Source organism: Apostichopus japonicus, chromosome 11 (genome assembly GCF_037975245.1).
Source record: "Apostichopus japonicus isolate 1M-3 chromosome 11, ASM3797524v1, whole genome shotgun sequence".
Taxonomy (NCBI): Eukaryota; Metazoa; Echinodermata; class Holothuroidea; order Aspidochirotida; family Stichopodidae; genus Apostichopus; species Apostichopus japonicus.
In genome coordinates, this window is record NC_092571.1 from 4,303,509 (window position 1) to 4,320,647 (window position 17,139).

The window sequence follows — 17,139 nt, forward strand, 5'->3', positions numbered from 1 at the left end:
CCTTGGATGGACTTTCCATTTAAAGCCACATATAAGTCTTAATGCAAATGCGTCGTAAAGGCTAAATTCACCGCAGACTGGAGGGACTGATAGCAGTGCATTCAACTTGGATCGCATCTTTCATGCATCTCATTGACAGATATATCAGAAAAGCGATAGTAACTGTGTCTTCTTTACGTACTTCAAACAATTTTTAGTACGATAGAGGGACACTTGCATATGTCCCTCTATTCACAGTTAAGAGTACAGTACATATGTTCACATAATGTGTGCATTTATACAACTCTCCGATCGGTATACGGTTTAAGTGTGTGTGTCATTCATTCATTGCATGTCATAGGAAAGAATCTTATATTAAAAAGTTGACTGCTTTATCGGCAATTTTAAGCAATAAATTTGCTCAAAATATAACCAGCTAATGTAGAACTTTTAATTGTCAGTATACACATTTTATTAGATTATAACAACACTATTTTCCAATGTTACGGTGTGACAAAAACCCAAATTATGGTAAAGATTTCTTGATTAGAGTTCGACCTATTAAATGATAATCAGCTTTACCGAGTACCGATTAGTTTCTGTGACAATCGGGCCGATGCCTATTACCTTTAGTGGATAAGCAGTTTTATTTTAATATTTTATTGAAAAAGATAACACAATCCCGAACGTTTGCTTCAAGTTTTGCCATATGCAAGGAAAACCTTCCGATGGAACGTTGTTTAAACGATCATACACAGTAAGTCAATGGCGCTTCTCTATTGACATTACTACACGTGGGAAAACCGCACATTAAAGTCCCATTGACGTTGTCGTTGGAAATCAGACATGCTTTAGTCGGTGAGTATAATTACTGCAAAGGTGATATTTTAGCACGTATAGTACATTAGGTCAGGGGAAAAAAGTTGCTTCGGGTTTTTCGCAAAAATATGCGTAAGAATATTTGCCTAATCAGTGATTAGTAATCACAAATGGCAATGCAGTAGAACTACCGAGGACTGTCGCCAAACATTTCTAGGGAATTTTAGGAGTATTTGGCACCTTGATTGCATAATTTTATGGCATTTGTAGAAAATTGGGCGTATTTTCAAACTAAACAGTTATTAAGCTGCACATGTTCTCTAGTCAGACTAGCCTAATGTAGGCCTACGTAGAACTCACAATGAACAAAGCGTAATGTCACGCTCACTTTCCAGTTTCACCTGCGGTGAAATGGCCAAAGTGGTTTAAAAGTATATTGATTTGGTTTTACATTTACTCGAAACAAATAATCATTCATATCAATCGTTAAACCTGATAACAGGAGGTTTCGTTAGATGCAAGAAACGAAGTGAAAAAAATAATAATGACGTCGTCCCTCTAAGCTTATCACGAGTATACTGTACGATGTTAACTGCTAAAACTGGATATTATATCGAACAGCATTAGTACAAACTCGTGTGAGGGACTTGCGATACCGCTTCACGGTAGATTAGCGCACCTTCCCCGGCTATGAATAGCGCTGAATCGAACTTCTCCCGTTGTAGTTGTGGTGAATCAAAAACGCGTAAAAATACAATCCTTGATGTGGAACTTAATAATCGGTTCCAAATAATCGGTAGCGCAATGGATTTTGCCGATGCCGGTTACCGATTGTCTGATAATCGGCCCGATGCCGATTATCTAACCTATTATCGGACGAACACTATTCTTGATCAGAAAATGCTGTCAATGTATAATTAGCAAAAGTTGGTCAGATTCCCTCGGAGTAGCTATTTTGATAAGTACGGTGCTTTCCTTCTCGTCTTTTACGAAGTTCTAGTCTTAGCAATCTGTTTGTAGTGTTCATGGCACACTTCTACCTCTCTTATCTGTGTAGATTTAACCTCAAACATAGCTTGCTGAGATTTTTCCACCGAGGAAAACCTAATAAGCTTGGTCTTTTAAAGCCAGTATACTTCAGGCATACTGTGGTCACCACATGACATTAAATTAGGGTACAAGTTGCATTATAAGAGGCATTCTTTTGTTGGTGGGGAAGGGGGTGGGGTGGGGTGGCTGTATTTATGGGTGTGAAGGTGTTTTTGCTACGGATTTTATTCAGTAAACTCTTGGCTCTATTGTTGAACCACTAGCGTGCATAGGGAGTAAAATGTTGGGGTTGTGTGAGTGGGGTTGGGGGGCAGACTTGTGACTATCTTGACGGATATGGCTTTAATCCATTTGGCTAGATGGAAGATCCATGTCTAGTATATTCAATGACATTGGTCAGCAATTCATCAATCATACATCCTTTCCCTTCCCCATCACAGCCTATGTTCCCTAAGCCTTTTTCAATGTTACCAGAAACACAATACATATGAACACAGTACTTCACAAGCCAAGCCAGAAAGCATTAAATACTAAGAAAGGAAACATTCAAGCACAGATATTTTTAATTTAATTTTAATAAAATCCTTATGGCACGTGAACAACAAAAATAAATGAAAATCAGCAGCTTTGAAATTACTGTAGATTAAAACTGATCATTGGGTGTAGAGTATACTATGCAATTGACACTATCTCCATAGTATGAACCATTCCAAAGGTCATCAATTACTCATACACTCTCTTGAAAATACAAGTTAAATGCATATGTTGTGTTGTTTACAGGAGTACAATATACTAGTCAACTTGTGAACATTTGGAATGAGAACATAATACAAAAGTACACCACAAGAGAAGTGTGGATCCCTTTCTGTTAACATTGCTGGTTATTAAATGAAGGAAACATAAGGCTTTGAAATCTTGAATAAAACATACATAGTAAACTAGATTTTAGCAGTAGTGTTGACAAGAGTCATAGTATATCAAAGTATTCATATCTTATGTGAATTCTTTGTGAGTGCTCCGTGAGAAGTTTCAATGACCAATAAAATTACATAGTATTTTTGAAAAACAAAACACAATACAATAAGCTTGAAAATCTGCTGAATTGAAAAAAAAAAGTTTCTGTGATTACGTAATCGATTGTCAATTGTGGTATAATAATTACTTGCTGGAACTACACCTGCTTGCTTGCATCTTGTTGAGAGCTTTGTGTACAGGTTCTCACAAGCAATGTATCTTTGTCTGCATGTGTGTTGGTTTATACCAATGATTGACTTAAAGCAGATCAGTGAGTGATCTTTAGTATTAGCATGCTTTATCAGGATGAGATAAAAAAAAGAATAGAATAGAATAGACAAGTGACCAGAAATGCTTTTAATATACAGCAAAAGAAAAGGTACAACTACCTCAACATCTCTCAAATATTTAAACAGTGAACTAACATTTAATAATCACATGAACAGATCTATAGTAGGAAAACTTGACCTATCTTGATGAAAAAAAAAGAAAATTAGCCATGTCATAAATATGAGGCAACAGATACTGGGCTGTCAATACTGATTAAGCTGCAGTGAAAATGCAAATTACATACAGCTTTTAAACATGTTGACCTCTGCATTCACTTCTAAGAGGTTCCCTTTGCGAAACAAGGTACTGTTCATTTAAAAAATGAATCGTTTTCATATTGAAACCTCTGCTTGAAGTTTGTTGTCTACCGTGTGTCCTTATGTACTACACAGGCAAACAGAAAGAAAATACAATTCTGTACAAGATTTGGTAAACATAAAACTGGAACAAACTCTTAATTTGCAGCCTCTTCTCACTTCTGTCTTTGTTTCAACACACTTGAACAGCTGAACATTGATACCACTCAATATAAACTTGAGCAGGTTAATATTCATATCACTCATAAAAAGTTAAAAACATACATATAGAGGTATGCTTGATCTCTATGGAAAGTGTCTTACCATCAAAGAATATTCCTTCAATGGATCAGATTACCTTTATTATGCTATATAACAATCATTTATCTTATATAGTACATGATTTGACTTAAAAAAAACCCCAAATAATCAAGGACTTTATCCCTTTAATATCTGAAGCTCCTTCAGTTTGTTATTCTTGTTTACAACTTTCTAAGTATCTTTTCTTTTACCATTACGTTGTGTTTCAATAATGCAAATAACATACGCATCAATTGTAAACACTTCAAGTTAAAATTAGAACACTTTCAGTAGCCTAGCTACCCGAGTTATGAGAAAATAGAGAAAATGAGATCAAGTTTGAACACAGAAGCTCTTCATTAGCAGGTTTCTCTTCCTTCTCTGTACTTTTTTTTATAACACTTGAACAGCTAAACATATGTGCCCACATTGCAATGGCAGGGACCTTGCTAGAGCGGGGGTGTGGGAGTGTCTCAACCCCCCCCCAATCTTGGTAAAATTGACATTGGAAAATTTGAGTGCGACAATCAGAATTTCTGACTGTCGCACTCCAATTTACCTAGGCCTATTCATATATTCTTGTGATTGTGAATTACCTTAATATTTCGGTTAAAACTGACCTTTAATCAGTCATATTTAGCACATTTTCCTTGCCACTTTGAGAAAATGTATCTCGCGATCCTTATACTCCACCGTACAAAACTATGTATGATTTAGTCTCTATGGGATACAATAAAACACTCAAATGATAATCTACAGAGGCTTAAAAGTGCCATCAACATAAGAAAAAGTTTGCCCCATAAGTTGGCATTTTTAGTAAACTGTTTAGATAACAAGATAAAATCTTATATAAAATCAGGACAATGTTGGATTGCTCAGTTGCATTAACTGAGCAATTGAACAATTTTCTGCAAAATGTTTAATTGACAACTTATCATATCTCGTCAATTGGACATTTTTCTGCAAATTGTTTCATTGACAACTTATCATATCTTGTCAATTGGACATTTGCTGCAAAATGTTCAATTGTTCACTTCATTCCATCAGAGCAATTGAAAAATGTTCTGCAAAATGTTTAATTGACAACTTATTGTATCTGGTCAGCTCAACATCTTTCTGCAAAATGTTTAATTGTTCACTTCATTCCAAATATTCAGTTGGAATAAAGTGAACAATTGAAAAATTGTTCATGTGAGTAGCCCCCCCCCCCCTAATCATCAGGCCTTAGCTACGTCCCTGGTCAGTGTTTATTATATCCATTACAGTCAACACAGTAAAATTAGAACACACTTATTCTATAACATCTTCATCTCTACTGATCTCACCCTTTCCCTAAATCTATGTTTATTAGTCTCGTTGAAAATTTTTGTTCTGACGGTCCACCAATCAAACATATGGTCTATTGCTCCTTCCTCCAGAAAATCTTCAATCTCATTGCGACCTAGTTGGAAAAAAAAAATAACTCTACAAATTAGAAATGAATTTTTTTGCTTATAAAATATTATGAGGGTTAGGATCATGAAAGGTAACTCCAGTGGTACTTTTTGATAGGAACACAACTAGAATGAAAACACAGTTCCTTGCTAATGTTCACTGATTACTTTCATAGGGATTTTTTTAAAAAGCTCTATGGAAACAAGAGCAAAAATTTGTGTTTGCAAATAATGCTAAGACTTGTCCCTCGTGCTTGATATAAGTTGTACAGCACATATCAGCAGGTTTCCAAATATCTGCCAATGTCAACATATCAAAGTTTGAAGAACCTCCAACATTTGGTAGCTGTACTTTTGCAATTGGAATATGTTTGAAGAAATCACACCTTACAGTTGCCTGATTTCCCAATTTAAAGATATTAACATTAAGTGTTTGGATCTCATTAATATTCATGAGATAAAGCAAATATGTATTATATAATTTAATCAGGCCTTAACTTAGGCATGCATACTTACTTGGGAGCTTCTTTCCTGCAAGTCCTTTGATGTAACTTTCAAAATTTTCCACCACACACTTTGAAGCACTTTCACTCCATTTAATGTATTTCCTACCTGAAACAAATGAGGAAAATAAAAAGTGAAATCCATGTTAATTGAGCTAGAACATGACTTCAAAAATTAGAAAGAACTTTATATGAAATCATGTTTGATGATACAGTTATACACCATGGAAGGTACCTGATGCCTGACATAAAACACTAGGTAAAGCAACCAGAGGAAGTGTTGTCTTGCGAATGCTCATTAATATTCAGCAGATTTGAAACTAATGCAGTCATAATGTCTGAATATTTATGTACAATAAACATCTATACCCAATTTGTCTGGTGTTGGAAATGATTGCTGCAACAGCTAGTTGTAGAGGCAATTGGGAAACTTGGAAATCCTCCACATGTAATATTACCTGATTCTGGTCAGGGTATGTGAAGTTGTATAACTTTTTAATAGGATTAAACCTTTTCTTCATTATATAAAGGTGCACCAGTAATAACAACCTTCCTTTCATCACATACGAATTGATAAAAACAAGGTACTGGAAGAGTGTCACCAGTCCTTACATAAAACTTTACTCTGTCATTTCAAATCCAGAAAAGAGCAAACTAAATTTAGCCTGCTTTCTTACTAAGGTGCATCATGATGCTCAATATTTATACAAGCAAAGCCTAAAATCATCTGTGTAGACAAAGCATAAAAACATCTTCTTTATTATGGGAGCACTTCTGCAAACTTTTCCTTGGTTGAGTTGATTCCCACAAAGAATTGTACACATTTTTTGTTTTACTTTTTTTCAAATAAACTCCAGCTGTTTGCATGCCAAAGGAGCTCATCTAATGGTGTTTCTTTCAAAATAGCTGTCCTTCCTTGCTTTGACTCATTTGCCAGATTTCCACATGATTTGATTATTGCATTTACCCAAAATAAAAACTAAAAAACTAAAGCATAAACAATATTATTGTTTTAACAGATTTCCATAGCACAATAAGAGCAGTTGCCACCTTTAACTGCAACTGATTAATTCTTGCCCAAAAGTATACTAATGGAGCATATATAACCAAGTGAGTCCTGTCTACTGAAATCAGTTTACCATAGCTGCTTCCTACATCCATGTGAGTATGCAAGGAGGATCTGATCCCACGCACAAGGGCGATCAAATTGTATTGTGAAGAAAAGTAAATATTAATTCTTATTTGATCAGCATTTTGTCAGCCTTCCAATACTGCAGTGATTGGTATATTCCTTTTTGCCTGAATGCAGGCCAAATTGACATGCTCAGTGAAGAATACGACATAACAGCCGATGAAAAAACTTGAATCAAATTTGATGGTTACAAGGCAATCATGTTAACATGATGCAAGAAAAACCTCTCCCTAGTGAAAGTGTGACAAATTGAGCCTCCCATTATCCTAGTCGCTTTATTTTAATAAACTTGTTACTCTTAAAGATTTTGTAACATTTTGTAAACACACTTTTTGACATTCCGTCATAAAGATCTTCGCACACTGTCATACTTACATACAGGTGACTTGTTGGTCATGGATTGGGATTCTCCTCTTGCTCTTTTTCTTCTCTGTTGTACATCAGCCCTCTGCACTGCTGGACACAGCAAGAAATTAAATGAACACCGTTAAAACAATTGAGTTTGATGAGGATACACAAATCAATACAAATAAGATAATAACAGCATGTATTTAGTTTAAGGGTGTCAAGACTCGCTCAAAAAGAAAGTCTAATGCCGGTAATCTGACCTAGTTTCGAATGAGGTGTAACAAAAGTGTTAGACATTACCATCGATCCCAGAAAATACACACACACAGCTTGCTACCATCGGTATTTAGACACTAGTGTACAGTCAGTTCATGCTGCGGTCAATACCCACAGCATAGTGTAAAAACCAATGCAGCGATGGACATCTCAGGTCCAGCTAAAGATAACAAAGTATCGCATTTCATTACTGTACTATCTGCACTTTGTAGTGACACGAAAAAAAGGTCACTCACAAGCAACAGAAAGTTAACTTTTTCAGATGGCCGCACGCGGTTTGGGGCGAGTGTTCAATGCCATTAAAATTTCTATGCTTCAAGACTAATTGATAATTCCGGTAGCTGCATAGTCATCTTGAAGCAAATGTCACAGATTTTTCATCTCTCCTAAAACATGCAACTACTTTATCTTATTCAACCAAATGATAACAGACACCAGGAAATAACTAGAACTTATGGCACCAAATTATATCCATCCCTTGACTCAACTAGAAATTACATGTAAAATTACAGTATATTAATGTAGTTTATTAAATTTAGTTGCCCAATTGCTCTAATAATGATAATTCATATCAATTGAATGATCCATCCAACCAAATTTACAAAACACAAGCATTATGGGGTCACAAAGTCTGAAGGCTTTCTTCCTTCTGTTACTGTGTAAAGGTTGTTAACCATTGCATGTGTCAGGGAGATTAAGGCTGACAATATAATTCATTTGGAATGCAATTACAATTGCCTGAGAAAGAAAAGGAACTGGAATTAGGGAAAACATAGTTCTGACTTGTATGTCACATGCATATGAGAGTCCTTCTGTACAAGAAATAAATATTTGGGGTATATTTATTATTTATTAAGGATCACTCTATATTCTTCAATTTGATTGCTGATTTATAGTATTGGTAAGACTGCATGACAAAAGTCAAACAGCCAGTTGGTACTATTAACTAATACCTCTTTTGATATAGAGTAGGTCAATGATGTAGCATAGGTATTTTATTACAGGGTCTGGTAAGTTTACTACAGTTCTGTAGTTCTTTGTTTCGAGGTAGGAAATGTATTTCATAAAGGATATAATGCAGATGTTTGAGTCTTGAGAGCAATGAACAGCTAAAGCAGATACAAAATACAAAAGTTTTAATACAATGTCAAGCTGATAACTGTTTCTCACATGGAACATCACTTACAGTATGTAGCTTTCAAAATCTACAGCATAGCTAGAGGAATATAAGCCTCACCAGTTATTACATTAATACATCTAGTTCTACCATGTTCTACTTCAGTATATTATAGGTCAGTGCAGGTAATTGTCTCAGTTAAGATTAAAAACTTTTTCTGTGTCCCTCTAATATCTAATTTTTTAATGACAAAATTAGTTATGTAATGTTTAAACTGACTTGATAAAAAACTTCAATAACATCACTTTATTTATTAGGCAATGATCTAGCCTGCAAAATGTAAAGGAGCTGATTGACTTCCCTCATTTAAGTCTCACTTTATCCTCAATTTGCTGAAGATTAATCCAATAACATTTTATATTTTTCGACATCATTCTTGCCATTTATCCCTCTTCCCATAATTCTTGGTGCCTCTACATATCCAGTATCATAAACTGTCATACTTACATACAGGTGACCTGTTGTTCATGGATGGGGATTCTCCTCTTGCTCTTTTTTTTTCTCTGTTGAACATCAGCCTCCTGTTCTGCTGGACACAGCAAGAAATGAACTAACAACATTAATTCATGAGTCACCATATTAGAACTACTGACTGGCTGGGAGAAACGTCTATGAAATTTGAAATATGCAAAGAAACTGAGGCTTAGATAGGATATTCGAACCATCACCCCCCCCCCCCCCCCGAGGACTACCAGTCCTCCACTCTATGGTGGTCAATGGTACATCCAAACACTAATAATATTTTAGGTGGTTACAACTTCGCTGGGGTTGTTTTCCATGTGGAATACATTTCAGTGAAGGTTGTCTACCATTGCATGCATGTGCCCAGAGGAAAACATGGGAGGAATAATCGCAAAATCCACATGAAAAGTTGTGTGATTGCACATTCCTTACATACCTAGCTATTAAGGACACCACATAGTATATCCACAAAACAAACACTTGCGGCTGAGCCTCTAAAATTTCTTACATGAAATTTTTCAATTGCGCCATTGCTGGATTGTTTTGTTTCCATCATTCAAGTGACAAAGCTTTTATCCAAAACACAATGAAATGGTTTCCTTTCTCTTACAAGTATAATTTTGATCTTACCCATTGCCTCTTCTCGGTCTTCATTCGCAACCTGCCCTGTAAAATGTTTGAAAGAAGTATGTTCCATGATCTGTTTAATAAAGTTATCACCACCTTAATACCAAACTCTCACAAGGAGCTAAAATATTTGTCACTTTTTGTGTTGTGACTTTATTATCTCATCCTTGTATACATTTAGAGACAGGGAGATGTTTTATTCCATTGGGTCACCTGTTTTAGAACAAACCAATGGTCTGTAAACAGACAAGTAGCCTAATTTCCATCCCTTGTGGTATAGAACTGTAAGCTGGGGGGCTAGTGGGCACTTAATGGGGTACCTTATGATAACCTTATGTCATTGGCTGGCAAGTACCAACTTGGGTGGGGGAATAAAAAAATGTTTGATGTCTGTGTATGTGTGGGGGTCAATTTTGACTTCACAATATAGCATATATGTGAAGTAGCCTATATAAGACAGAAAACTTTTATGTTGTCATAAGTTAGCTATCTTTAACCAAATATTAGCCTAACAACCACACTAAGTCAATGGGAAATGTAGCCTAACCATCAGTTTGCAAAATCAAAACAAAAACATCATAGCTTTGTTTACAACTTTAAATTTGCTGGAAATTGGCAGTTGTTTGGAAGGTAGGTGATTTTATCCACACACAAAAACATACATGCCTTAGGAAAAGTCACCAGCGGAAGTAAACCTGTGTTTTCTATTTCAGTTGATGGGATATTGGTTTTCGTCATATATTCGCTGGATTGACATAAGTTGCTAAATGCTCGCAAATTTTTGCTATCAAACTTTTAATGAACTTGCTATACAGTAAATTGCAACACTAGTAATAGGGCAATTGTGCTGACTTTATCTTGTTGAATGCTTACAATTCATTTCCGTAAACAGCATATATTGAACTTTGGAAAAGAGCCCCCCTAAACCTTAAAAAAAACCCTCCTAAATACATTAAGGGGCATTTCAACTTTTCTATCCAAACTAGTCCCCCAAAGCCAAATATGAATTCCTACCCTGGTTAAGGCTAGCTGTTATAAATTAAATTTTTGGGCAGAATTGAAAATTGGCTTTGTATTTTAAGTTAATTGTGGGCAAAAAAATCACAATAGCGTACAATAAGGCATTTTACTAATGTAGGCTAAGCATTGTCCAGCCTTGCCTGTCTTCAGCAATAGGCTACTGTTGGCTAAGGCTTAACTTAGGCCTAGGCCTAGGGTATATTTACTGTATCATTTGTATCAAAAAACGGTGCTATGTAAGCATCATTCATCACTATTTATGTTTTTGTAGAGTTTTTGGGACAAAGATCATGTAATTAAAATGAAGTTTAGCCTATCTAGGGCAAAACTAACATTACTGTAACTTAGGCTAGATCTTGTTAATGTTAGGCTTACACTGAGTGAGACAAGTGAGAGCTGAGCTATAATTTGCACAAATTGTGATTGGTAATCAGGCAGCTGCACAGGGAACTGAGGCGTACTTTATACTATTACTAATCCTAGGCTAGTCAATAGAGCATTTAGTAAAGGAATTAATATCTAGCAGTTGCAAGAAAGTATTACGGTATTACCTAGGCTTCCAAAGTCAATCTCGACGGCTCTCATTTTGATAGTGCAACATGGATACCGCGCCGATTCGCGAACATAAGTTAGGTTTACCGATCTTGCTTGCATACAGTGTGAACACTTGCGGCCATACGGACAACACGTTTACCACACTGTACATACGTCCATATGAGCTCTACATTACACTTAGCGACATTGCGCGGTGATGACGTCACAAGGTTTGTATACCAAATGAAAATGCGTCAATATGAACATGGATATCAGTATATGTATCACCGAAAGGGAAAGGGATCGAAATTGGGACTTTCAAGGTCACAGTTCCATTGGTCAGTTTTACCAGCATTAAAAGAGCATCGATAGTAAAACATATACCGATAGGACGATAAAATAAACGAGATATATCTTGATGGGTCCCTAATAGCTAAATTTTGCACAGGTCACATATACTACTACAAAAATTGCCAAGCTATAAAAATCCATTCAGATGTATAATCGTCCAATCAAAATAAAGGGGTGTAGAGGGCAGCATCCACGATCAATGGGTACTAATTACCTGTACACCGAAGCCCTCATAACAGAATGAACATACCCTTAAACATTAGGGGAACACGAATATGTTCCCCTAACGTTACTGTCCCTCTAAGGTAGCATTTTTCAATATGCAATGGGCACCTAATGTGCACTTTATATAAATATATATATATATATATATATGTATATATATGTATATTTATATAAAACAATACCCATCATTTATGAGTGAAGATAAAATAGCCATTAACCACAAATAACCTAGTTCCATATAAGATATGATATTCATGGGGCATCTAACTTACCAAACAGACGGTATATGTGTTGAAAGAGAATCGGAGAGGCAGCCTCTTTGTAGAAAGCTATCTGTTTTAGGTTGACGTGATAAGTTCCAGCATCTCCTGGTTGGATATCTCGGATTCGGAACGAAAATTGGTCAAAGTACCCTGACGAGTTCTCGAAGTTTAGGGTTTCAACGTGGAAAAAATAACGATCATAGATATGATCTTTATAATACCTGAACATATCAGAGTAGAGAAATGCAGCTCGAGGAACAGTACCATTGGTAGCCAGCTCGGTGAAGTTCAAATCTATTCTCAGTTCATATATATGTATATAGGCTATATAAGAAAATAGAATATTTGGAAACGATAAGTCACAGCCTACAACCACGTAACAGTCTGTTGAATTTGCTGTTAGTGCATCTTGACAGTGATAATCACAATCAATATCTTCGGAAAAAGACCAAGTGATTAGACAAAGGAACAAATAAGGTAAAACAGGTAAAAATTCCATATTGATGGATAACGATAATTTGACAATAATTCGCAGGAATTATGATGTATGTAGTACTTCAGTAAATGCAATACAGACTTAAAATTTGTCTGAAAAGCGTAGATCGTCGTTTATCAATCAAAACGGCAAGTCGTCCACAAGTACCGCACGTAAACGCACGCACACGCACACACCCGTACATGTACATGTTTTCATTTGAATAGTGAATGTGCGGGTCCAAAATGAAAATGGTCAGGATGACAAGGAAGTGAAGTTTGTATGGTTACGTCACAATGAAATTCAATCTAAGTTGTAGTTTCCGGAGAAGGTAGTCTGCTGATGTCTGCAGTTATGTTACAACCTTTCACTGATTGAAGTATTGGATATATGGTAGATGATATAGCATTGATGATTTTATTTTATACATGCAGTTCAAACATTTTCATGTGTCTGTATTCTGTAAAGCGTTAAAAGTATACATTTGATTGTCAAGTAATTTTTACATCAATACAATCGAACCCAACCGGATTCAAAACGGATGGAGTTCTTATATCTATCAATCAAACCATGTCTTTGGGCTAAATGAAGATCTCTATAATTGAAGCCCGTTTATATTCCAAAAACTTTACCAAATCTGCCGATTATTACTGAAACTGAGGCTGCAGCTTTATAGAATTTGGACGTAATCTTTAATAGGTTATTAAGAATATTTCATGTGATTTTCCAATATGTTTGGCATGTTCTCAATGACCTAAAAAACGACCACTTGGATGTTTATGTTTTTAATAATTCAATATTCCAGCCAACTGACCCAACAACGATTTGGAGTGCATCCCGTGCTAGAGATGTGGAGGATGGGAAACTACTCCTGTCGCGAATAATTAATAGAATACATCGAGTTTGATTCAAAGTGAAGATGTATTAGTTCAAGTCCTTGGCATTTTTATTTCTTATTGTCCTCAAATGGCCTAGTTCCATGTAAGCTATGGCATTCATAGGGCATATAACTTACCAACTATACGGTATGTGTGGTGTAAGAGAATCGGACCGTTATTTCCGTCGTAATAGTCTATCTCTCTTAGATTGACGTGGTAACTCCCAGCATCTCCTGGTCGTATATCTTGGATTCGGAACGAAAAGTTGTAAAACACCCCCGATGAATTCCTGAACAGGTGTTCAACTTGGAATATATAACGATCGTAAGTATGATCCTATTACCACCGGAACGTACCAGAGTGAAGAATGGGAGTTCGATGATCAGCATCATCGGTAGCCAGCTCGGTGAAGTTCAAATCTAATCTACAAATATTTGGAAACGATAAGTCACAACTTACAACCACATAGCAGTCAATAGAATTTACTGTAGGTCCATCTTGACAGTGATAATCACACTCAATAGCCTCAGAAAGTGACAACGTGATAAGAAAAATGAAAGAATAAGGTAAAGCAGACGAAAATCCCACATCGATAGATTACGGTAAAATTACTATTATTAACCGTAAGTCGATGTATGTAGTAACCGCAGTTAATGCAACACTGTTCGCAAAACGTCTGCAAGGCGATTAGCGTTTTTTATCAATCAAAACAGAGTATTGCTTGCATACCTGCCTGCAAATTCTTACACTTGTGTGGGTTTTCATTTGAATAAATAATAAAACTGATCAGGATAATAATGAAATTATATATTTGGCTGTGACAGGTCACCAGTGATGACTGCCAAAAAGGTACATGAAAACATCTCTTTAGATAATTTATCAAATAGGATATGGTATTTTATGACGTGTATGATGAATACTCATGTCTGCCATAACGATCGGGGCATTTAAGATTTTCAACTTTAGTTTTCGTACTGATTAAGCTATTTTTTCTGTGGTGATATAACAAAATTGACATCGCTTCGAATTTTTGGCATTTTATTTTAACATCCAATTCACGCATAAGTCTACCGCTTATTAATAAAAATAAAGACTGTAAAAATCAAACTAAGATACCTTCATAGTTTCCCAATATCCTTTTGTTGGACCACAGCACCCGTCAGGCGTTCTAGGCATCCATTTGTAGCCATATTGAAACATTTAAGTGACGATATTTCATGTGTTTTATCGATTTGTTTGTTCTCCAAGTTATAAAATCGTGATGATCGAGGTATATGATACTAAAATTCGACCATGTTGTTTGTCCCTTCACACTTTAAAAACAGGAATATATCTCTCCCTCCCATTTCCCCTCCCGAACACCCCTCCCATTTTAAACCCCTGTTATGGCAATGTGATAATGAAGTCATCCGAAATATAACATTGTGAACGTTGGCAATAGGATTTTCAACATATTGATTGTAAAGTGGTATAAAGTGGATCGTGTCTTGCCTTATAGGATTTCATATTTAAGGTTCCCGTAGACTGCTATACCAGATGAAACAGTGAACCCGTATCAAATGATACGTGTGTTTGAATTTTGTTAGTCTCTTTGATCAGTAAAAAACATGCGTCAATAAAGCCTCTGAATATTGTTCACATACTGATTTCGATTGAAACTTGGGTGTATTGAAGACCTCTCTCTGATGTCATTTTTAAAGGACTTTAGATCTGTTTGAAGAGAAGAAGCATTTAAGACTATGTAAAACCATGTTAACGAACGTCAGTGTCATGTACTCTGCCAGGTCATTTACATATGAGTGTACTATTAACTTGAATATGAGAGATAGAGAGAAAAACAGACAACATTGATCATTTATAAACAGAGGGGAAAGTAAACACTACTTAGTGTGAAGTGTCTATTGTTACCCGGGAAAGTGAAAGTATAAAGTGATTCTCTGTCATATTCGTTAATCGAAACCACCTATTCATGAGAGTTTATATAAAGCTGGTTTGAACAATGTTTCTATTTATACGCAACTGGCATTGTGTGGGTATTTCTATTCTTTTATAAATTAATACTTGTATGATTGCAATTGTATTACAACGCTTAATCGTTCGGAGAAGTTTTTTAATTAAACCTTATTGCAATATCAATTCCGATGCTGTCATAGAAAACAAGGAAATGAATATTAAGCACCATAGTACAGACGATCAAGTGAAGACCATGCATGTATAAATTATACATCAGACGAACGATTCACATAGTCATACATATTGTAGGCCACACACTTTGACTCTATAATTATACTTTTATAGGCCTACAAGTATGCTTAATAATTGTAAATGATGTAAAAAGAATTGAGTTTTGTAAGCTTTGACGGAAATGAAAGGAAATTTGTCCTACACGGTATTTAAATGAAAAAAGGAGGAGTTTTTCGTCTATCCATTCTTGCATATCTTCCTATAGTAACTTTTAATAAACCTGTCCTAAAACTACGTTTGATACATATTAAACGATTATTGAATTTATTCAGTAAAACCCTGTTAGGTCACATTAATTACAAGAGACAACGTGTAATAATGACAACTGAAGCTGTGTACGAAAAAATAAAAACCAATAGTCACCTGAATTTATAATCATTTAATCGACTATAAATAATGGAAAACTCTGCTGAACGACATTATTCAACTGTTTAATGATATTTAATGGAAACCAGCACTTCAAAATTAAGTATATAACATGACAAGATAATCACAGAAGGGAAAATGATAGCATTTATTATAATTACACCTTTAAAAACAGATTCAAATGGTAGAATAATACACTTGACGATAACAGGTGTTTTTGTTTTTGTTAATTGTGGCTGTATTTTCCTATATTATAGTTAAGGGTTTGTAAATGTTTTCATGGTTCTGGAAATATCATTTTTAATATTTCAGTAGGCTCTATAGATAATCGTTTGGTGTTTCAAATTTTTTTTTTATATAGTCATATTTTGCTTTAAGGGACGTTTCTTGGTTTCGTCTGGCTAGCCATTAGCTTAAAAGAGACTTGAAATGATTGATCTTTCCTTAGGATAGAATGTACTCTGAGTATACTTAACGATACCAGATGTGCTATTACTTCTCCTCTCGTTCCTATTGGTGTTTGGGATAATGTGATGTCGTGTTTTAGAGGTACTTCTTACACGGTTACAGTTGTCTCAAGCAAGTCTAAACAAAATTGTTTTTAGCTTTAGTTAGTCATAATTAGATATTTGGGTTTCATTTCATCACATTGCTTTGAACGATTCTGGATGTAACGTTGCGGTATTTGTGTTTCAAAATTCTAATTCATGTAGTGTATAAGCGGTCTGGATATATTGCTTGGTATTTTTCAATTTTCAATTTTTAAATTAGATAATCTAATTTGAATACTTCATTTTAACACCCTTTTTGCACAATTCTTGATTTACTGCATTGTGCAAAAGTCTAATTAACTTTTCCAGTCACGGACTACTTTTTTTCAGATGATCATTTTGCAATTGGCATGTTAATTTACAGATATGCTGTGTAACGCAGGATCACCTATCAGCAACTTTCCAAAGGATGACTCGAGTTCCATC

General features: G+C 35.4%; 1 protein-coding gene across 10 annotated transcripts; it reads right to left on the minus strand.

The window, feature by feature from the left end:
• Window positions 1-2,419: 2,419 nt before the first annotated feature.
• LOC139976284 (uncharacterized) lies at window positions 2,420-14,132 on the minus strand. 10 transcript variants are annotated; one of them, XM_071984934.1, is made up of 7 exons: window positions 13,690-14,132; window positions 12,209-12,523; window positions 9,810-9,845; window positions 9,165-9,246; window positions 7,292-7,372; window positions 5,738-5,833; window positions 2,420-5,229 (listed from the first exon to the last, which is right to left on the minus strand). In XM_071984934.1, the coding sequence occupies exons 3-7, from the start codon at window positions 9,831-9,833 to the stop codon at window positions 5,084-5,086; spliced, it is 429 nt and encodes a 142-aa protein (XP_071841035.1). In that variant the 5' UTR covers window positions 9,834-9,845; window positions 12,209-12,523; window positions 13,690-14,132; the 3' UTR covers window positions 2,420-5,083. The 10 variants fall into 10 exon arrangements, 8 of the variants coding, with proteins under 8 accessions (XP_071841035.1, XP_071841037.1, XP_071841034.1 ...); XR_011796072.1 differs by lacking the exon at window positions 13,690-14,132 and having other exon boundaries at window positions 7,292-7,369; window positions 9,165-9,243; window positions 12,209-13,641; XR_011796071.1 differs by lacking the exon at window positions 13,690-14,132 and having other exon boundaries at window positions 7,292-7,369; window positions 12,209-13,641.
• Between the last annotated feature and the right edge of the window lie 3,007 nt (window positions 14,133-17,139).

Coding starts and splice junctions, on each gene's coding strand:
- LOC139976284 (XM_071984934.1), bottom strand. CDS start 9,833: ATGAAGACCGAGAAGAGGCAATGG. Junction 5,834..7,291: donor GACCAACAAGTCACCTGTAT/GTAAGTATGACA, acceptor CATTTGTTTCAG/GTAGGAAATACATTAAATGG. Junction 5,230..5,737: donor TGCAGGAAAGAAGCTCCCAA/GTAAGTATGCAT, acceptor TTTTCCAACTAG/GTCGCAATGAGATTGAAGAT.